The sequence below is a fragment of the Anopheles moucheti genome, chromosome 2, assembly GCF_943734755.1.
Source record: "Anopheles moucheti chromosome 2, idAnoMoucSN_F20_07, whole genome shotgun sequence".
NCBI lineage: Eukaryota > Metazoa > Arthropoda > Insecta > Diptera > Culicidae > Anopheles > Anopheles moucheti.
The window spans coordinates 19293738-19315644 of record NC_069140.1 but is presented as its reverse complement, the minus strand read 5'-3'; the positions used below and the strand labels follow the sequence as shown (position 1 = coordinate 19315644).

The following is a 21907-nucleotide window of genomic DNA, read 5'->3' as shown; positions in this document are numbered from 1 at the left end:
CGCTCACGTATTCCCATTTCCTTCTGCAGGCACCCGGTTCAACGCCACGCTGCCTGCGTCGGGCCGACTCTGGCATGCCGACGGAAGCGCTAACTCCCCGGTCCGATTCCACCTCGACGGAAAGCTCAACGTCACCGCCCGATTGCCGCGATGCACCATCGGAAACGTCGAGCGGGGTGCATTCGGGCGAGGAGCGCGACGAGGTGGTCATAAGACCCCGGTCGGGTCCTTACAAATCCATCATAAAGGCACCGCCGCCCGCCATCCAGGAGGAACCGTTCGGGCGCTCGACCAACATGAAGATGTCCAGCTTCAACAAGGACGGCACTAGCGCAACGCTCCCGTTAACGCGCGGTGCGGTGGACCTGCACCGGTCGGAGTATCCCCAGTGCAGCACGATGCCCCTGCCGGCCGGCTATCATCAGCAGCACCAGCAGCATCATTACCACTCGCAGACATCCTTCACACCGCCACACGCCGGTTCGCGGCAACAGATCCCGCAGCAGCGCACGACCCTGCCGAACGATGTGCGGTACGCGACATCTTCCAACCAGTTCCTCAAGCGGTTACCGTACATGAAGAATGCCGAATCACCGTACGGCCATCTGGGGCTCGGTGCCGGGCATCACACATTCTCCAAGCTTCTGCACGACCCGCTGGCCATGCCGTCCGGCACGGTCGGTATGCCGGTGCACTCACACTCCAACCACAGCACCTTCCTGCCGCCGGCCACCATACCGGAGGATCGCGACTCCGCCAACTACTCGATGATATCCGACCAGGATCGGGAAATGTATATAAATGCGTCGCAGCTGAACGGCATGCAGATGCAGCATTAGAATGTACCGCGGATCCGCGGACCGAGGGATCTCAAGGAACCAAATTTAATGAAGCAGTAACAACATAATGGCGCACAACATTGATCCCAAGCATTGATTTCGGTTACATTATTCTGTACAAAGCCCAATATTCGCAAGCGAATACGCATAGTTCTTGTACTGTACTTAGTATTAGCTTAACTTAATCACTGTTTCTTTTCGGCCACTGTTCTCGCCCGAACGTGTACGTGTACATAATCCGATTTAGTGTAGGTTTAACGATCATACTCATAAGTCACGCCACGATTCATTGGAACAATTGAGCGTTCCCACGGTACGGTTAACCTCCTTCAGCTTTAATCCCACTCAGCTAACCCATACAGCATGCTCTACACCGAAGAGGTCTCGGTTCCAGTTTCTGATCCTCGAAAAAAACAAACAAATTTGCCTCCCATCCCAGTCTGCAGGCATTTAACTACTCATAACCGCGCCATTATGATGTCGGTAAACCTACCGAGTAATATCCTACGAACTCTTGTAGACTGCACCGCAAACACCGCATATCCAGAACACTTGACCACGAATGGAACAATCCGAATATCGTCATATCACTGTTTTATCCCGCCACGCCCGTACAGGAGTGTAACGACGATCCACGCATATATATATATAGAAACATATATTTTCACCAATACTTACCCATGTGGCCGCGGTACCGCGGCGGCTATAACGGTTGCACATTCACCAAAGACATTTAGCCGAAATCCCAAGCGTATTTTGAACGATTTATACTCATCTATCAACTGTAGCGATCGGCACCCATTTCATCCAGCAAACAGCATAAACAGCACGTGGGGAAGGGTCGAAACGCATCCACAACAACCCATACAGGAATCATTCGAACGCGTCCAATCCATTCGCCCGCCATCCTTTAGCGGATTGGCCGGAACTCAGACGGAACCAGATTTTGCAGCAAACAGAAAAGAAAACAAGTATTGTAACCACAGGACAATATTAACGTGAGACCGATTTTTCGCTTTCTACTTCGCAAACGCCTATTTGGCGCACAGTGCGTAGTGGAACTTTACGCGTACATATACATAGGTACTAGTAGGTGTAGTTGTGGCAGGATATTGAACGTAAACAGGCAACACTGAATCAATAAACTACTAAGCATATAGGAAAACAAGGGGGAGGATAACATACACAATAAAGCCAAGCAAAGCCACGCATGATCATCATCATCATCAATAAATGAAACGAGCTCAATAAATCAATCGACCAGAGGAGGACACGCTCAAGATGGCGTACTACAATAGTAGTACAGAAGAATCTCGAACCACCATGGTGCCACTAGCGTTTGGTGAAGCAAACACTCAGTTTTAACATGTAAAACCATGCTTCATACGGTGTACGATCCAATCGAATTCCGATCAACATAACTGCAATCGAACGGCAGGCAGTGTTGTAAATGGTGCGTCGTGAACTGTCGTTGTAGTAAAAATTTACAACCCCAATACGAACGAATTTTTGTATTGCAAATTTACAGTAAAATTGCCGATCTTTACATGCGCACCGAAGAGGCCAGTGAAGGGATCGGGGTGCATATAGCTTTCGGGTTTTTATCACCATCCGATAGGCAGATTAGACTACGCTACTACATATTAGACAAACTACCCTTCTTTCACGGAGGGACACATACACGTGCACAACGCATCGGTACCGGCTTCCGAGGGTGGCAGAATTATCTTAACCACTAGGCAAAAGGAACGATCAAACAACGGGAAAGAATTGTTCTGAATGCTACTCACCGCAAATGACACGGAATAAAAATAAGTCTACTGAACTGCATTGTTCCGCAAATCACTTATTACGACTGCTATGATTAGTTCTGCTTTGCCACAACTGAATGGATAAGGCCACGCGGTGTAAAGAGCCGGCTTGTTTTGCATTTTAATTACGCTAAACAAATGATCTAGAATGGAGAGGATAGCACGAGATGGGGTGGTGGTCGATCAGGATAGGAACAGAACAATGGGCAATGCGCTCCCAAAGCATTACTGCTACTACATCCGGGCTAACTGTACGGTGGCCACCGTAGACGATGATGGCCTGTAAAAGAGAAAAGCTTATTTATATATAGACCCAAATATATATATACATATACATATACACTTATCACCGTAAGGCGTGAAAAATGGCGTGCGTAAGATAGGCTGTAGCCTCGGCACTACGCGAAAGGAAATACGGTCAACTGGGCTACAGAAGAGAACAAAAAAAAAACAATAGGATGAATGAAATACTGTACTATTTATTTGTAAGTTTATGTTCAACCCGTTTTAGTCAATGTGGCGTAACCTTTTTTATATTATGTTGTATTGTAAAGTAAACCAGGAATGTACGTTCTCTCATGAGTGCAGACAGTTTGAGAAAGACACGCAAACTAGACACTACTGGACAGCCGCAATCGATAAGGAGAATTAAAACAAGGAACATTAAAAAATCAAATTGCTCCACAGTACCACTCTCAATTGGCAGTTTTATTTTTGCTTCGTTCATTTGTTTCATCAAAATCTTTTACGAATGAGTATCTTTTGGGGAACTGCATGCTGCTGAACGGTGCCGCGCCTGATGAGGCTGATGAATTCGAATGTTCGTGTTGAATTCGTTGCCAATACCAGAAGACTGATTAGATTGGAGATTTCGGCAGCATGCCTGCAGCAAGCGAATGCCGAACGAGCTTTCTTTGTGTCTTTCGCTATTTCTTTGTAGTTTTCCACCTCGTCCTCTCTATTGCTCTCTCTAATTCCTTGCATGGTATCTTCTATTTAGTTTAACAAAAAAGTTTGTTAACTGAATTGTGAACTCTAGTAGGAAATGTGCAAACTACAAACATACAATTATGACACCTACGTTAACCATACATCTATACGATACGACATGGTGCAATTCCTTCGACAGCAGCATGTGAGAACATTGCTCTACCTTACCGATGATCACTCCCGCGGCAGAATTACATTGTAAAACGCTAAAATTGTATACAAACAAAGTAACGTACATCGAGCGCCACGAAGCGTGCCGCACTGTGGCGTACGATGGCTGATGCGAAACCCCCAAAAAGGAACAACCAAACCAAAACACAGAAATAAACCACCGCTTTATGTAAATCGAAATTTCACGGTGGGTTTCAAGTATGCTACCAACGTCCGAAAATCGATCCATTTTTATACTTACCAACCATTTTCTCAGTTCCGATCATACGATCCGGATAGAATCGTCCCACCAAACAGAAGACTCGCGGGTGGAGATTCCTTTTTAGAATGGTGTTTTGTATTTTATTTGCCATATTACAATCGCTGATCGAGCTTAAATGAAACGGAAAGTATTAATCAAGTAAACAAAAGCTCCCCATAGTGTAAGCACTCCCTGACGCTTCCACGACACACCATCCCCCGTACATTAATCCATACGCGTCTTCAGCTTCTTCACCGTTATCTTCTCCTTCTCGATGATGTATACCGTTGCGCCCCAACCGGAGATTGCATCTCGATCGAACGCGTTCACCAGCGCTTGGGAGATCACCTCGAACAGGTTGTTCGGTTCCAGGTCCGGCTTCCAGAGCGTTTCGCACATACCGTACAGCTGCTCCGCACACGTGCCTGCCACCACGAAATCGTTCGGCAGATTGGGACATCCGATAAGGTCCATGTTGCAGATGAACGGTTCGTACGTTTTCGGGTCCAATCCAGCAATTACCGGCTCGATGAAGTACGGCCCGAAGCGCTTCTCGTACAGGAAGTTGGAAAGCATGGCCGCAAAGCGTTCCGGTGTCATCTGCCGATTTTCCCGGACTTCGTACAGATTTTTCCGGAACAGCAACCGCTGGTACACCGTCAGGATGTCTGTCTGCAGCCCGACCAGCCCCAAGTACATGTGTGGATTGATTTCGAACACCTTCTCAAAGTCTGTGGCAATGGTTTGTGCCTGTACGCCAAACCGGTGATCGGTGGCAATAGCCACACAGTTCTTGCCCTTCATTGCCACCACGCAGCCACCGTTGTACGCGAGGATAGACATCTTTATCTGTTAATTCTGCTGGAAAACGGTGAAATATTAGCTAAAGCACAGTGGTGATTTGCAATCGACGCGAATTACAGTCAGCACAAAATAACACTCACCGACTTGCCGAACAGGGAAAACAACAACTTCTTCTTCTTTGTGAACAACTTGCACTTTTGAGCATCTACCAACCCACGACTGTAAACGCATTAACCCGAACACGCCCGAAGTTGGAAACAACTGTCAACGGTACATCACGGTCGACCCTTATGGACATGCTCGTAGACGTGTGTCGGAAAATGATGTAAATAATGGAACATTCAAAAACAAGCTCCTATTGTGCTACTGACATTTCCATGCATGGTAAATTGCGTATTTTCGTTGTGTTTCTTTCACCTTACTAATTTCTCCCTAGTATTCACATCCGTGAACAGGAAAGAATCGTCGTAATTCAATATGAAGATCAACAAGAAAGGCAAATCAAGACGCAAACGTTCCAAAGCTGCTGCTAGTGGTTCCCAAAATGTTACTACAAAATCCATAGAAACACGGCGTTTGCGACGTGAATCGCGTACCCTCGACAGTTCACAAAAGAACAACGCGTCGGAACAGAACCATAATGAACCGAATCTCATCGAAACAGAATCTCAAACTGTTGACTGCAAACAGCGATCGCAACCTAGCAACCTAGCTAAGATTCGCAACTGTTACATCTTACTGATTCGTTCTATGTCTGGGATCTCAATCACTTCCGATAGTGGAAACAACATCCAGAAACCAAAGCAAATAGAGGGTTCAAGTGACGAGAAGAAAGTCAACAGCCAGACCGATCTAAAAGCGTCCGGAGGCTCAGTGAAAAACATTAAGAAGAAAAGGGGAGCAAATTTAGTACATGGTGATGGCCAAGGCAGCCTTAAAGATCATCCTACGTGTGCGAAGCCTGGTGCTTCAGGTAGTGGAAAGTATGTCAGGCATCGCAAGGATTCCCAGACTACAACCATAAAATTACTAGAAAAACAACGTTTGCGGCGTTCACGAAAGGGCAGTACCTCGAAACCGACGCACAATGAACCGAACGTTATCAAAGCAAAAACTCAAACAGCTCACTCCAAAAAGCGTACCCATCGCAGTAGCTTGGTTAAGGTTCACAAGAAAAGCTCAATGATTCGTTCAAAGTCTGCGAAGATGCAAGCTACAGACGGTGGAAAGAACATCCTGCAAGGAAAACGAATGGCCGATTCGAATAACGACGAGGAAGTCAACACCCAGCCCGATTTAGAAGTGGCCGGTGATTTTGTGAGAAACATTAAAAAGAAAAGGCAAGGAAAAATAGTACATAAGGATGACCAGGATGTTCTAAACGATGATTCCAGCCCTGTGACGTCAATTGCTGTATGTGCTGGAAAATCCATCCAGAAACGAAAGCGAACCGATGGTTCAAGTGGCAACGAGGAAGTAAGCATCGAGGAGAAATCTTCCGGGAATTTTGCGAAATACGTAAAGATGAAAAGAAGAACAAACGAAGAAAACGGTGACGACCAGGATGTCCCAAACGATATTTCAAAGTCTGCAAAGCCTGGTGCTTCAGATAGTGGAAATTACATCAGGCATCGCAAGGGAAAACGTGGCGACGATGCACGAAACGACGAGGAAGTTAACATGCAACCTGAGTTAGATGCGTTAAATGTTTCTGCGACAAACATAAAGAAGGAAAAGAAGAAAAGAGGCAGAAACGCAGGACATGGTGACGACCAGGATATTCTCAACGAAGATTATATGATAGTAGGTAGTGGAAAGTGCGTCAAGCAACGAAAGCGAAGCGACAATTTAACTCACCAGGAGAAATTCAGCATCCAGATCGATTCAAATCCATCCGGTGATTCTAAGGAAAATGTAAAGGAACCGAAGAAAATAGGACAAAAAATGTTGTATGTCCTAGTCCAGGATGTATTAGCCAATGGTTTTACGTCTATGAAGTTGAGTGCTACAGGTGGAGGGAAGTGCATCCAGCAACGAAAACAAAGCGCCGATTCAAGTGACGTGGGGAAAGTAAGCATCCACACTGATTCATATCCGGTCGATGGTTCGGCAAAAAACGTACAGAAAGAGAATAATGGAATAGGAGGAACTGTTATATCTGGTGACCACCAGAATGTCTACAACGATGGTTCTACGTTTGAAAATTCTGGTGATTCAAATAGTGGAAAGTACATCAGGCAACGAACACGAAAGAATGATTCAGACAACGAGAAGGAAGTCAACAGCCAGGCTGGTTTAGATTTGTCTAGTAGTTTTGTAAAAATCATCAAGAAGGAGAAAAAGAATAGAGAAGAAAACATGGTTCTTAGTGGCGAGCAGTGCATCCTAGATGATGGTTTTACGTCTACGAAGCCGAGTGCTTCAGATGCTGGAAAGTACACCAAACAAAGAAAGCGAAAGCGAAGTTGTGATCCAAGTAACGAGGAGAAAATCTGCATCCAGACCGTTTCAGATTCGACCGGTGGTACTGCAAAAAACATTAAGAAAAAGAAAAGTGGATATGTAGTACATGGTGACAACAAAGGTATCCTAGAAGATCGTTCCTTGCATGCTTCAGACAGTGCTGCAGATAGTGGAGAGCATATCCAGCAACGTAATCTAAACGATAATCCAATTGACGAAGAGGAAATCATCATGCAGCTTCAAAATATGCAGAAGAAGAACGAAGAAATCAACACACAGAATGACAATCTGAACATCTTACGCAATGGTTCGAAAAGTAGACCGTTTTTGTCAGATTTTGATTTTATGAGGGCTCGCAAGAAGGCGGAGAACAGCCATCGTCGTAAGCGCAATCATGACTGTGACACCTACGAAGGTGAAGCAATGATCGAACTATTGGACCAAATGAAACAGGCAGCCATCCAGGATCGACAACTAAATCTAGACGGTAAGCCAGCCACGAAGAAAATCGCCATCCTGCACAAGGTGATGAAGCAGTTAATCAATAAGAACCTGCAGCCGACTTTGCTCAGCCACAATGTACTGCATGTACTAGCCGAGTGGATCTCACCACTGCCCAACAAAGCACTACCATGTTTGCAGATTCGTGAGAGCATCCTGAAACTGTTGGCCGATTTCCCTAGCATCGATAAGCTCTATCTAAAGGAGTCCGGGATAGGCAAAGCGGTCATGTATCTGTACAAGCACCCGAAAGAAATCAAAGCAAACCGGGCACGGGCTAACGTGTTGATCAGCGGTTGGTTTCGGTCGGTCTTCAACATAAGTACCGACTTCAATGGCATGTCGCTCGATGAGCGTCGCCAGCATGATATGCGGCAATTACCGAAGAATTTCAAACCATCGACACAGGATGCTGTTCCTTCGAAGCCAGTCGTTCGGCCTGATTTTTGGTTGTTCAATGCACATAAAAACACTATCCGTCCGGGTGAGAAAGGTTGGATCAGTCGGGCACGCGTCCCGATGCCCTCCGACAAGGTGTACATAATGAGACCGAAATCAAAAATTGAAACCAGTCTGATCAGTAGTGTGACGAAGAAACAACCAAATCGCTACGAAATGTATCTGAAGAAGTTCAACAACTACAAACGGAAAAGCACAACGCGTTCTCCGGTACAGCTTGCCATTACAGAAGGAACGAAAATGTGTGACTATTGAAGCAGAATAATTCCTAGTTAGTGGTGGGTATTTGATGAGCAATTTAGGCGTTAAAACGTTGACCAAATACTGTAAAAAAATGTAACTGCTGGTGGTTATTGAGGTCAGAATTTAACATTATTGCTTTGTGTTGCACCAGCTATCAACGTTTGTGGTGTAATTTTTTAAAATAATTTTAGAATTGACCTTTTCATCATAACAATATTGTTTTCATTGAATTCAAGGAGGTTCATACAAAAATTTGTTCGTTCTTAACTAAACTCTTGCTATTCGAACTTCAAAAATAGATAAAATAGATATTAAATGTTTGCTTTACAATTTAAAAAGGTGGAAATAAACTTTTGTCGAGCGAAATGTAACTTTTCCTGATATGATATTTGTAATCTGAGTAAAATCTGATAGCACACAAACAGACTACCCTGGTTCCAGAGTTGTCGAACTCGAACAAACGGAAAGAATGCGTCTGGTGTATTTTTATTTGCTCTTTCAACAAAAAAAAAGATTTTATTATACAGTTCGAGGTACCCGATGTACGCGGATTCAGTACGCAATTTTTTTTCGATTTTAACAGTTGGACTAAGATTTTTAAAAAACAATTTTTTGCGAGTTGTTAAACAAATTTTAATGTGAATCCGCGTATATCGATACCACGTGTTTCGAAAATTGTGTGATGCATTTAAAAACAATCCGTTTGGAACACGCTTGCAGAGCACATTGCACAGTGCTTCACAGAAACGGAAATGCATCTCACGAACAAGGAATTATATCTCTTCCAACGTGAACTGACCTGATAAACTCTGTAAACCCTGTATTAGCGATTATTTTAGCATTTATTATCAAATTTGCAAATGTTTTACAATACTTTTCTCTCATGCAGTAACGTAAAGCAAAGCACTTCACCGAGCGTTGCAGTCCGCGCTCTGCGTAGGGGATGAAACGTACGCAACTTGAGGGTGAGTTTTCCACTCACGGAGCGTGCTTTCTCGTTTGCACACGTACAGAAAGGTAGAGAAAAGCACGCTTCGGCTGTTCGTATCGGAACCTTTTGCCACTTCGGGACGCGCAATCGTCATTCATACCTGCAACAAAACCACACAGCTGCGGCCGTCTCTTTAACATTAGGCACGTTCCAGTTTAAGCGCAACGACGTCCAGGCGCAGCGACCCTGTTCCACAGCACAGCGAGGAACAGTATTAAAAGTGCATGTTGTATTTGATTGAAAGGTCGCAAAATCAGCCGGGAAGTGAACGACTGTAGGTACGACGCTTTCAATGAAAATCGAACCGGAATCATCGACGATGAGTTCGCCACTGAAGGCGCTGGTAGAATTCCTGCGGCTCATTTATGCCAAGTGCTACCGCAAAGTGGTCCGCGAATGTAACCAGTAAGTTTTGTGTTTGTGTGGTGTAGTTGTGCGTGTGTGTGTGTGTGTCGTGTATGAAGTTGGGGATGCAATTTTCATCCCTGAAAAAAAGCTATCTTCCCAGTCGCGGAAAGTGAGCTGAAACTGTGTCACAAAAGCTTCAGAGAAAACGCACGAACCGTGTCCGTGTTAGCGAAATCCGTTTGTTATGGTTCAGGTAGCTGGCACACAGAGGGGGATGACGTTTGGGTGGAAAATTAAACACACCTTTTGCCACCCTCTTCCACGCAGCCGAAACACATGTGTCAGGTCCTCGGCCACATATCGCCACAGAGCAAAAGCGTGGCGGTGGCGGATCAGCTGCTCCCTCGACACACAGCAAAAGGAGTGAAAGCAAAACGGCATTTTGCTATTGTTTCGCAAAAGCGCACACAACGACAACACGTCCGTGCGGTAGTTTGCTGTGTGGTTCAATCGCAACGCATCCTCGATCCACGAGCTTTCCGAAATATGGAATTGTAAATCTAATAAGAGTGCGCTTAACAGAAAAGCAAAGGCTTGCCATTTGGCGCTGATCGGCATAACGCCCCCCATACGTCTGTAACCTTTCAGTGCAATTGGTGGTTGGTGGTATTGAAAATATCGATCCAAGTTGGCAGTGGTCGAATTCAATTGTTTTAAGGTAACACTCAAAATAAACAACCAGCATTTCACGTGACTGTGGTCGGGAGTGCAAAAAACGCCCCCCGATTTGCATGCGTTTGAACCATCCATAAAAGTGCCTCCGCTGCTAAAATGTTTCTTCGACATAAAATTGGTCTATTTTTTCTCTCCTTTTTATTATTCGTGTATTGATCGAATATATAGAAACATAAACACTGGTGTGTGCATATGTGCGTGAATGTGAAATGAAAGCCTGAGACAGTTTAGGATAGGTCAGTTTCGGCAATGTTACTACGATTAGTTTACTCCATCCTTCTACTAGAACTATTCCGCTGAAAAAGATTTATTTAGCGTAGCTACTATTAAATGCAGTAAGCGATGGTTTTAAACTAAATTATTCCATTACGAGTACAAAAAAATGCATTATGCATCAGAAACCGTTCCCTGTCTGATGGATCGCTTAACAACTAGATACTGCTCGATGCACTTGTGCTTTGGAAAGACCAGACGTTTACTTACGTCCGCGTGGTTGCACCGCTAGCAGGTGAAAAAATAAACGCTTCTTCCTCCACTCGAGTCCAGCTGTCCTAGTGTTAATAGACCAACAAACCCCTCTGCTAACTGTATATTACACCCCGTTTCATACTCATCATGACACGTGCGTGAAGTCGCTTAATAATATTTACCATAACTGCAGAGGGTTTGTGTGATGATGTTTTCTGGTTGTTCCTGTAATTGCATTTCCGGTCACCAGAGATGTTCACCGTTCGGAAACGGTCGACAATGATCGCCGTAAAGGAAGACACAAATTAAGCAATTTATTTTTTACGACAGGCACTGGCTTTGGAATGCCATTTGATGTCTATCGGCTCTGGCGCATTGACACACATTGTGGCGCAAAAGATGTCAGCAAACTAGTATTATTGCTGTCTGGACAAAAAAAAACTTGAGTGGCCTGGTTGTGTATTTGGTAATAGGGCCGGTGGTAGGTTTGTTTCACACAACAGGATGGGTAAAAAATCTCATCTGGACCATTCACACCTAGCGGTACAATAAGTTTAGTATGCACTACGTGTTCAAACAGGACGATGCATCAGAAAATACGACAATCCGGTTCAAACCTGGCTTCTTTACAATTGAGCCGACTCATTGGACAAAACTCCCTGGTCCAAGGATTTGAAGCCAATCGACTATTTGTTTGGTTCTGTTTGATGTCGAGTCTCAACGAATACAAGGACATCGATTTGGATCAGTTCAAGACGGTAATACGAGCAACATGTGAAGTTCGCGAAGTAATACGAAGCACCTTTTTTTCCTAAAAATATGTTGTTATGGAAAAGAACACGTTGGCGAGATGGCGGGACATTCACTGCGAAACGAAACCATCTTGAGAATTGAGAAACGGGCGTTCTTTTTGATCTGCCACAAATCCTTAATGGAAACCCTCCCTGTACAATCCCCCATTGGTGTATTGATTGGATTCGAATTTTATCAGCAAGAGACTTGCATCTTGTTTGGCCTCAGAAATTCTTAATCTATTCACCAGTGTTTTATTTTTGTTTGGTCCCGGTGGCATTATAGTAGCGACGCCGGGCTTTTTTTTGGTCTTCTTTCCATTGAATCTGGCTCTTTAGAGGAAGTTCGCGATTCAAGTTAACGCATATTAAGAAGGTTTGGACTTTTGAGTTGCGATCTTTGCTGCGGTAAGATATGTTGGTAGGCCGGAATACAAATATCAATTCTTCACCGATCTTTACATTTTCAGTCTCTGTGTTTGCTTGCTAAATGGTTGTATGTAGATGGTTATTTATTTTCTTCAATTAGAGTCAATTAGTGAACTTTGTGTTTTGTTGTTGCTGTTCATTGTCTTAAACGATACGCGACTCTAAAGTTACTATTTACTTAAGACTGACAAGGCGTTCTCCATACTATTTAACACAGGCAATTTGTGTTATTGTCCTAACTTCATGCGAACCATTCAATGTTGAAGATAAAAGGCAAAGTTTGTGGATATGGTATGGTAAGGTCGTATGTTTGCTTATACCACAACAGGTTATTAGGTACTAGATAAATCAACAAAACATATTGCATAATAAATTCAAATACTTCGGTCTTAAGGAGTCTCTTTGAACAAGATTACACTTTTACATTGGCAGCATCCAGCCGTTCAAAAGCCGTATATCATCGACACACTGTCTAATTTCCAAATCTTACAGATATCTAACACATTTCCAAATATATTTCCTAACAAACAACTTCATCTAATAGATCTGCCATTGAAAATTGCTACATTGTAAATTGTTGCCTTAAAAAGCTGTTGAAGATCATCAAGAAAAAGCATCATCATATAGCACAAGATGGTTCTAATTAGCTTTCTAAAAAATAAATAAACTAAATGACATAAGCTCCCGAAAGTAAGCGTATTTCTCATTATCCAAGCGGCTAACTGCGTGCTAAACACTGAACTGTGAATTATCTATACGAATTGCTTCATAACATCGCACATGGTTTCAATTGGTCACCCGATGTGTTATCAAACACTTCTCCACACCTCCCCGTTGCATAAGCTGCACAAGCGATCCCACCCCCTACTGACCTTGTCCACCTGCATCAAACGCACGTCACCACGTGGAGCGCCGTGCCTTTTGTTTGTGTTTGTTGACTTGTTTTAGCAGAGGCAAATGTTCCGCACACATACATTGGCCACCTTGAAGTACGCAAGCAAATAGGACATGCTACACGACTAGTGATGGGTCGTGTGACACTGTGGTACCACGCACACACAGCACAGTAAAGTGTGCGAGCACACTACACACAAAATATAATTGTGGTACCACAGTAAAATGTCACATGGCTTGCATGCAACACACTCTCCCTGTGTGACATACAATTTTTGTGGTGCCACAATGTCACAAAGCGCACAGTTTTTGTGGTACCACAATTTTTGTGTATCGCACAATTTTTGTGGTACCACACATGTATCGTGCTGCGCACAGTTTTTGTGGTACCACAATTTTTGTGTATCGTACAATTTTTGTGGTACCACACAGTTATTGTGCTGCGCACAATATTTGTGGTACCACAATTTTAGTGTATCGCACAATTTCAACGGTACCACACAGTTATTGTGCTGCGCACATATTTCGTGTGCTGCGCACATATTTCGTGTGCTGCGCGTTGTTTCTGCCTAATTGTGCAGCTTTTATATTGCAATAATGTTCCTTGAATAATTAGTTTATAACCAGTTTTAACATAAAAATATCCTTCTCCTCCGGAAAATGATAGTAAATAAAATTAATTTGAAGACATAAACATAGAATGCATAGAAATTCACAGTTATTTAGATAAATAGTTAAATAATTTATCTAAATGCACTGGAAATGCTGCACACAGCAGGGAAAGAATTAATATAGATAATATTAAATAACAGTATACTAGTTTTTAAACAACGAACTGCAATAATACAAGAGCTGTACAATTAGCAGCCTGAAACAATACGCAGCTCACGAAATCTGTGCGTTGCACAATAACTGTGTGGTATCGTTGAAATTGTGCGATACACAAAAATTGTGGTACCACAAAAACTGTGCGCTGCACAATAACTGTGTGGTACCACAAAAATTGTGCGATACACAAAAATTGTGGTACCACAAAAACTGTGCGCAGCACGATACATGTGTGTAGTGATGGGTCAAATCGCACTTTTCACTGTGCGGTGTGTGGTACCACGCACAATTCGTTGTGTTGTGCTATTGTGGTACCACAGTAAAATGTCACATGGCTTGCATGCAACACACTCTCCCTGTGTGACATACAATTTTTGTGGTGCCACAATGTCACAAAGCGCACAGTTTTTGTGGTACCACAATTTTTGTGTATCGCACAATTTTTGTGGTACCACACAGTTATTGTGCAGCGCACAGTTTTTGTGGTACCACAATTTTTGTGTATCGCACAATTTCAACGATACCACACAGTTATTGTGCAACGCACAGATTTCGTGAGCTGCGTATTGTTTCAGGCTGCTAATTGTACAGCTCTTGTATTATTGCAGTTCGTTGTTTAAAAACTAGTATACTGTTATTTAATATTATCTATATTAATTCTTTCCCTGCTGTGTGCAGCATTTCCAGTGCATTTAGATAAATTATTTAACTATTTATCTAAATAACTGTGAATTTCTATGCATTCTATGTTTATGTCTTCAAATTAATTTTATTTACTATCATTTTCCGGAGGAGAAGGATATTTTTATGTTAAAACTGGTTATAAACTAATTATTCAAGGAACATTATTGCAATATAAAAGCTGCACAATTAGGCAGAAACAACGCGCAGCACACGAAATATGTGCGCAGCACACGAAATATGTGCGCAGCACAATAACTGTGTGGTACCGTTGAAATTGTGCGATACACTAAAATTGTGGTACCACAAATATTGTGCGCAGCACAATAACTGTGTGGTACCACAAAAATTGTACGATACACAAAAATTGTGGTACCACAAAAACTGTGCGCAGCACGATACATGTGTGGTACCACAAAAATTGTGCGATACACAAAAATTGTGGTACCACAAAAACTGTGCGCTTTGTGACATTGTGGCACCACAAAAATTGTATGTCACACAGGGAGAGTGTGTTGCATGCAAGCCATGTGACATTTTACTGTGGTACCACAATAGCACAACACAACGAATTGTGCGTGGTACCACACACCGCACAGTGAAAAGTGCGATTTGACCCATCACTATACACGACGGCTACAAACTGACGTAAAAGATTCGCACTTTCCTTCTCTCGCTCTCTCTCTCTCTCTCTCTCTCTCTCTCTCTCTCTCTCTCTCCCCCTCTTTCTCTTTATGGCCAGGTTCCCTTTGTTAAATTGCATGGAACGCGCCAAGGGTTATGAAACCGCGCCGTTTTCAAAGGTTCAATTGTGGCAGCAACAGGTCAACCGGCCGGTTACTCTCGCGAAGGACGTTCACTTCCTTTCAAACGAAAGAGGTCGCGCAGACTGGTCGGCATCTCATTAAGATGAACGAGCCCATGGCTTCAGCATGGCTTCCAAACTCGCGCCCAACAAAAGGGATTTTGAATTCCCACACACCCGAAACGACGTGGGTTTGAAAGTGAAAATAGAAATACGCGGACAGAAGAATATCAATCAATCGTTCGGGTTGGCTTGGCTGAATGTCGCTGAACTCTGTGGGGTTCGCCGTGACAGCAAACACGCTTGATTACAGCATATCTAGCCTCGGGATTAGAATTATCGTATCGCATTACTTGATTGACGCTCGATCTCTGCGCTGGAGGATACTTTCAATCTCGCTCAAACATACGCAAAATGATTGCCTTTGTTTTTCGGATTGCCAATGTATCTCAAATAACTGCAGATAGCACCGGGCTTATCAACTCCCTTTGCCCTATGCGTTTGTCAGCTCAGCTCACTTGCAAACATCAAACCAATCCGTCGCCCAGCGTCGAAAGATCATTAGGCTGCCTACGGTTAGCTACGCCATCCCATCGCTAATCTATCACCACCAACCGACTCTGCGGACTGGTGTGTCTAAAGAAACCTTTGCTGTGACTCTGCTCTTGACTAATTCATTTTAAAACACCCGTTCGAACGGTTGTCCCTCTGAGGCTTAATCAGGTGGCTTAAAATCTATCAACTTCAACTGCCGGCATATCAGCACCATTAATTTGTCTGCCATTAGATAAATTCGTGACCCCGAAGCGATGTTTGCCACCTTTTTAGCTTGGGACGCTTCTGTGTGTGTTTGTGTGGCTATTCTGTTCGAAATTGATCTTCCCCTTCTTCGCGTCGCAGCGGAGATTTGATCAGCAGTGTGCATTTCATTAATCTTCCATCGTATGCTGTCACGATCGCTTTGTTGTTCGCAAACTTCCTGCATTACGACGTAGAATGTTGTGCTATTTTGCTCATCTTAGGAACAATTAGCGTGTTTCGTGAACGGGTACGTTCCTGCGCGATGTGTGCGTTCCCCATTGTTTTTGGGTATTGTTTTACAAGCGCGTGTACAGTGCAACGCATAGCAATAAAACTATCCATGTTTTGGTGAGGATCTTGTAGAGTTGTTGACAAAAGATTTTTCAATATACTACTACAACTACAGGACAAAATAGTTGTAGAAGCCAATACGACTTGTTTGGAATATTTTGCATTTTATCTGCAAGTAATGCGTAAAATACAATTCATTAGATATAGGTCCAATTCATGCGTCAATCGTTGATTGCTAGTGTGATAAAGCCATATAGCAAGATATGAATTGATTTATAAAAAAACTTTGCCCAAGACCCCAACCGAGCCTTGTACGCGTTAAGCTTAACTTCGCAATTCGCGCAGCTTTTGTTTCAATAAAAACGTAAAGCCTAGTGCAGCGTGAATCTGATGTAGATTCATGCATCTGATTGAATCTCTGAACTGAATGAATTATTCTAATGTTCTATTTAATAGATTCATGAATGCTAAAAGATCCATAAACCATCCAAGATTTATGATCTCCATGGGGGTTGGTTCCTTCCTCATCCTTGAGAAATGTTGGAGGGATTTGTTCCGCCATTGCTCTCAGGATACATTAACCTTTTGGAAGTTGATTGGTGATTTGAAGAACTCCTCACTTTCGACTACAATGTCCCCTAAGTTTACGTGAGTCTTCGCCCTTTCATCCTCATTAGCGTTCTGTGCTAATCAGTTAACTTTCTACTGTTTTATCCTCACACCCCTTAGTAAATGAGAAAATTCTGTAAAGTCCATTGCGGCAGACAAATTAAACTATGATTAAAGTTAAGATTCACACGAATGACTCTTCTTAAAAGATTCATTAAGCCCATCATTTGTGAAGTCATTTTAGCGACTTTCCAGTTGTGTCGCGTACATTTGCGGCAATACAAATGTGTTTTATATTCTACAACACATAAAAAACAAAAAAAACAGTTTATGTGCGGTTGTGTGGCCCTTAGCTATCCGAGAATTAGGGTTCACTTAAGATTTAATGTCCTACCGTTCCTGGTAAGGCTTTTTTCTGAGAACGGCCAATCCGTTCGCCATCTGGTACGGCTTTTTTTAACACCTATATTTGTATGTTTCACGTTTAATTGTACATTATAGGAGCCTTTTATCTCATCGCTGCCTGTACCGAAACCTTCTTTTCCCTGTCCAAAGACCTTGAAAGCTGCAAACCGGGTTTTGGAAGGAAAAACTGTTACAAAACGGAACACGGAAACTGGTTGAGCACCACCGAAACTCTCGCAACGAACAGTGCGTTTCTCAGTGCCTTCTTTCGCTTCACCGCAGCCTGTATCTTTCATGGCATGTGAAGGAATCTCAACCATCGTCTTCTGCTGTTCGCCTGTAGCTCGCACATTTCGTCGAAAACGCACGAAACAACCGATCTTGCCTCGGTACTAGTTTGTGAACGCAAAAGTTATGAAACGCCACACGATCGTCAGTCTGCTTTAGCTTCAGTTCTCGCACTGTACGCTGTTATTCGCCATCCCGACGAGCAAGTACGATCGCTGATCTCTTCACCTGGCCTCACGATTGCCACGATCAGTCTGATACGATGCTCGCGATGTAATTGGCGGTGCGTGCGTACCCGCACTCGTGCAACACTCACATTCCACGCGTTGGAGGTGAAGCGTGCTTTCTCCAAACGCTGAACGGACGAGGAAGCGAATTTCACTGTAAGCTAGTGCGTCGTGCAGAAATTAAAACAACACAAAAGGTATTTCGTGTAGAATCTGTAATCCAGCGTCGGTGTGTTAGTCTGATGTGTAATGCGTGCGTGCTTAAGTGCCTTTGCACGCAGCAAAACTGGTTTTGGAGCGACCTCCTGGCATGGTGTAAAGTTGATTACAGGGCACTGATCTCTCCAGTGACGTGTTGTGTGTGTGCGTTGTGTTTTTGATCGACTCGCGTTGTTGCACTCCTTGCTGCAATGGCGTATTATCATCTTTAAGCGATCACAAGCGTCAGATGATCGTACATCGAAAAGTGGAATAATTTGAAATGCATAAAAATATTTCTGCGTTTTCGATTCAGAGTGCTCAAACGATCGTTTGAAGATAACACCGACATGTGTACCGTGTCTCAATTGCTCCACAGTGATGTGATAAAGTGAAAGTAACGATCATGTTCTTGAGGGGACCGTTCAAGTATCTTTATGTAGGGCAATAATGTACGCACTTGAAGGCATATCACCAGCTTTTGTGTGTCTCTCTCTCTCTCGCTGTGTTTGTGTTTTTTCCTGTATTCTTCAATTATCCAACTTATTTCCCATTCAAGGTTAACATTGACGCTCATAGTCACGGTGGTGGTTGCAAATCAATAAAACCATGATTTATTGCTCCCATACAGTGGGGCTGGAAGGTACCGATCGTACACGTGAATTTTAGTACATCGAGACACTACTCCATCAAACTACTTCAGCAACTCAAGTGTGAAAGTAACTAGGATTGTGGCGGATAATAAATCCGTACGGAATTACCTGCTCTAATGCATCCATCTAGAACCCGATCGTTCGGTATCCGCTTTATGCTGGCCCAAAATCCTACTACCACTGAACAAAAGATTAGCAGCTTGTAGGTATATCGGTATCGCTGAGGAATGCTAGACACGGGTTTATTATAGTCTAGCTTGATTGGGGTCATTTAGAAAGCGATCAGCCACATTTTCCAATGCGGATTTCCTGTGGTGATGTGTCCTCGTGAAGTACGTGCTCAAGTAGTGGATGTCCATCGCGTGTGACTGCACTCAAACGAGCTTCGTACCAGCAGAGGATCATGCCAAATTCCTTTCTCGCTAGCTTCTGTTCAGAGGGGTTTTTTCTACTAATTGAAATCGATATTGGTCTCTCACATATGTATTATTAGAATGTCCACTTTAATACTGGAATTGTAGTTGATAGGGAAGATTTTTATTGCACATTCAAGAGGTATTGCAATGTCTTTGCAGAATATTAACGTTAAGAGCTGTGCTCTTAAACTGATTCTTCAACGTCTTCAAGATGTCTGTGAAATATGCCTCTAATATGCTGTGTCTTGGTTTTTTCCCCCTTTGCAGACAAATGAGTTTCGCTATACGCCGGCTGCTCCGGGCAGCCATGTGCGTGTTTAGCTGGTTCGTCATGCCCTACTCGCAGTGCGTCAGTGGCCGGATAGAGCGTCGCAAGTTGCCCCCGATCGATAATCCGCTGCTGCTCCTGTCGGCCACCGTGCTGGCCGAACGTATCCGCAAAGGTGAGGTGCGCAGCGAGGATGTGATCCGTGCGTACGTGCACCGCTGTCAGCAGGTCAATCCCCTGCTAAATGCCATCGTGGAGGATCGGTTCGATGCAGCCCTGGAAGAGGCGCGCGAAATTGATCGACAGCTGGCAAACGGTACACTTGGCACCGCCGAGCAACTGGCACGCACAAAGCCACTCCTGGGACTGCCGGTCTCCATCAAGGAAAGCTTAGCCGTCGAGGGCATGAGCAATACGGCCGGTCGCAAGCTGCGTGAAAAGAAGGTTGCCCTCAGCGATGCGCCTGTCGTGCGGCAGGTGAAAAGTGCCGGTGGCGTTGTGCTGCTAGTCAGCAACACACCCGAACTGTGTCTGTGCTGGGAAACGTACAACCAGTGCACGGGACTGACGCGCAATCCGTACAACCTGCAACGGACGGCCGGTGGTTCTTCCGGTGGCGAAGCCGCCCTGATTGCGGCCGCCGGTTCACTGTTCGGTGTCACGACCGACATCGCCGGCTCATCCCGGCTGCCCGCCATGTTCACTGGAGTGTTCGGCCACAAACCATCGCCGTACGTAGTGTCCCCGTACGGGCATCATCCTTCCTGTGACGATGAGAATTGGGGTAGCTTCTTCACACCCGGTGCGATGTGTCGGTACGCCGAAGATTTGCCACTGCTGCTGGAAGCGATGCGTGATCCGGAGGGTGCGCCCGTTACGCTGGACAAACCGGTACCGATCGGTGCCCTCAAGTGTTACTACATGGAAAATGATGGACCGTCCGGTTTGACGCGCCCGATCGATCCCGACATTGTGCACGCGATCCGCGACGTGGCCGCACACCTGAACGCGCAACGCGTCAACCTGAAACGGTTGCGCTGGACGCTCGACATTTCGGTGTGCAAAATGTTGCGCATGAAGAACGTGGAAACGATCTACAGCCCGCAGGCGAACGGTAAACCGGACACCACGATCAAGCGCGAGGTGTTCAAGTATCTGCTTGGCGTGTCCAAGTCCGATCTACCCTCGGTCATGATTGGGCCCATGCAGCACATCGTCAACAATTACATTCCCCAGTCCCGGCTCGACTTTCTCGACAGCCAGACGGAGAAGCTGCGCAAAGACTTTATCGATCTGCTCGGCACGGACGGTGTGTTTATCTATCCCGGCTTCCCAAACACGGCCCACCGGCACTACCGCATCTTTCACAAGCTGGTCGATACGACGTACATGATGGTGTTTAACACCGTCGGGCTGCCGGCCGCATCCTGCATGGTTGGGTTTGACCGCCAGAAGCTACCAATCGGCGTACAGGTACGCGTACTCGTTTAAACTACGATCGATTTTCCATCTAACGAGTGTGCATTACTTTGCAGATTGTCGCTGCCCCCGGACAGGATCATCTCATCTTTGCCGTGGCCAAAGAGCTAGAGCGACGGTTCGGTGGTTGGGTGTCTCCATCCTAGAAGGTTCCACTCTTACCCGGTTGTGGGAGACAACCCTTCCAATAGACGGCCCAGCCGTCATGCAGATTGTGATTCTTTCGAGCTTAATCTAAGATTTCCCCCTAACTTTGTTTTTGTTTTCCTCCCGTTGTATTGGGTTCTTGTGTTTTATGTTTAATCCTAAGTGGACGCATTATGCGATTTCGATACGTTGCGTTGTGTAAGCACGCGCATTCTTGCTCATATACAATACGTACACGTTCCTATCCGTTCCGTCGTTGAAAGTTTACAGTACGCTAGTGCTGATTATTAATTACAATTGTTACTATTGTTGATTGGATTGCGATGCGTCGCTACAAATTCTCAACCTGAGCCGCGCGTGATGTTGATCGTTATGTTTACACGTGTAGTTGACTGTTGACAAAACAAATACATATTGAGATGGCAAGAGCAAATGCAACGAGACTGGTTGGTAGAAACAGGAAATAATACATTTAATGTTTAACTGTGGACAACAAATAGAGATAAAACAAAATAAAAAGTATAATAATTTAAAAGGCTGCCTGCGTTGAGTTGAGTTTGAGTCGGGTATTATTTAATAATGAAATGCGAGTTTTGGGCGTAAATGTAAACCGTTTTAGTGCCACTACTCGCC

General features: G+C 44.3%; 4 protein-coding genes across 6 annotated transcripts in view; 3 read left to right on the top strand and 1 right to left on the bottom strand.

Moving 5' to 3' along the window:
• Positions 1 to 873, top strand: part of LOC128297657 (protein tincar) — a 29866-nt gene extending 28993 nt beyond the window's left edge. The window contains exon 6 of the mRNA XM_053033337.1: positions 30 to 873. Coding sequence (XP_052889297.1) covers positions 30 to 839 — 810 coding nt within the window. The 3' untranslated portion in view covers positions 840 to 873. The remainder of the gene's footprint in view (positions 1 to 29) is intronic.
• A 3259-nt stretch (positions 874 to 4132) lies between these two features.
• On the bottom strand, positions 4133 to 5108 carry LOC128297234 (proteasome subunit beta type-3). The gene is made up of 2 exons (XM_053032842.1): positions 4997 to 5108; positions 4133 to 4910 (listed from the first exon to the last, which is right to left on the bottom strand). Exon 2 carries the CDS (start codon positions 4893 to 4895, stop codon positions 4278 to 4280), a length of 618 nt encoding a protein of 205 aa, XP_052888802.1. The 5' UTR covers positions 4896 to 4910; positions 4997 to 5108; the 3' UTR covers positions 4133 to 4277.
• A 23-nt stretch (positions 5109 to 5131) lies between these two features.
• LOC128310690 (protein IWS1 homolog) lies at positions 5132 to 8852 on the top strand. Its single transcript, XM_053047391.1, has 2 exons — positions 5132 to 5240; positions 5312 to 8852. The coding sequence occupies exon 2, from the start codon at positions 5334 to 5336 to the stop codon at positions 8532 to 8534; it is 3201 nt and encodes a 1066-aa protein (XP_052903351.1). The 5' UTR covers positions 5132 to 5240; positions 5312 to 5333; the 3' UTR covers positions 8535 to 8852.
• Positions 8853 to 9744: 892 nt separating this feature from the next.
• On the top strand, positions 9745 to 21780 carry LOC128310399 (fatty-acid amide hydrolase 2-B). Of its 3 annotated transcripts, none has more exons than XM_053047028.1 (3): positions 9745 to 9918; positions 19648 to 21121; positions 21184 to 21780. In XM_053047028.1, exons 1-3 carry the CDS (start codon positions 9806 to 9808, stop codon positions 21271 to 21273), a joined length of 1677 nt encoding a protein of 558 aa, XP_052902988.1. In that variant the 5' UTR covers positions 9745 to 9805; the 3' UTR covers positions 21274 to 21780. The 3 variants fall into 3 exon arrangements, with proteins under 3 accessions (XP_052902988.1, XP_052902989.1, XP_052902990.1); XM_053047029.1 differs by lacking the exon at positions 9745 to 9918 and adding an exon at positions 18153 to 18310; XM_053047030.1 differs by lacking the exon at positions 9745 to 9918 and adding an exon at positions 18261 to 18269.
• Positions 21781 to 21907: the final 127 nt, after the last annotated feature.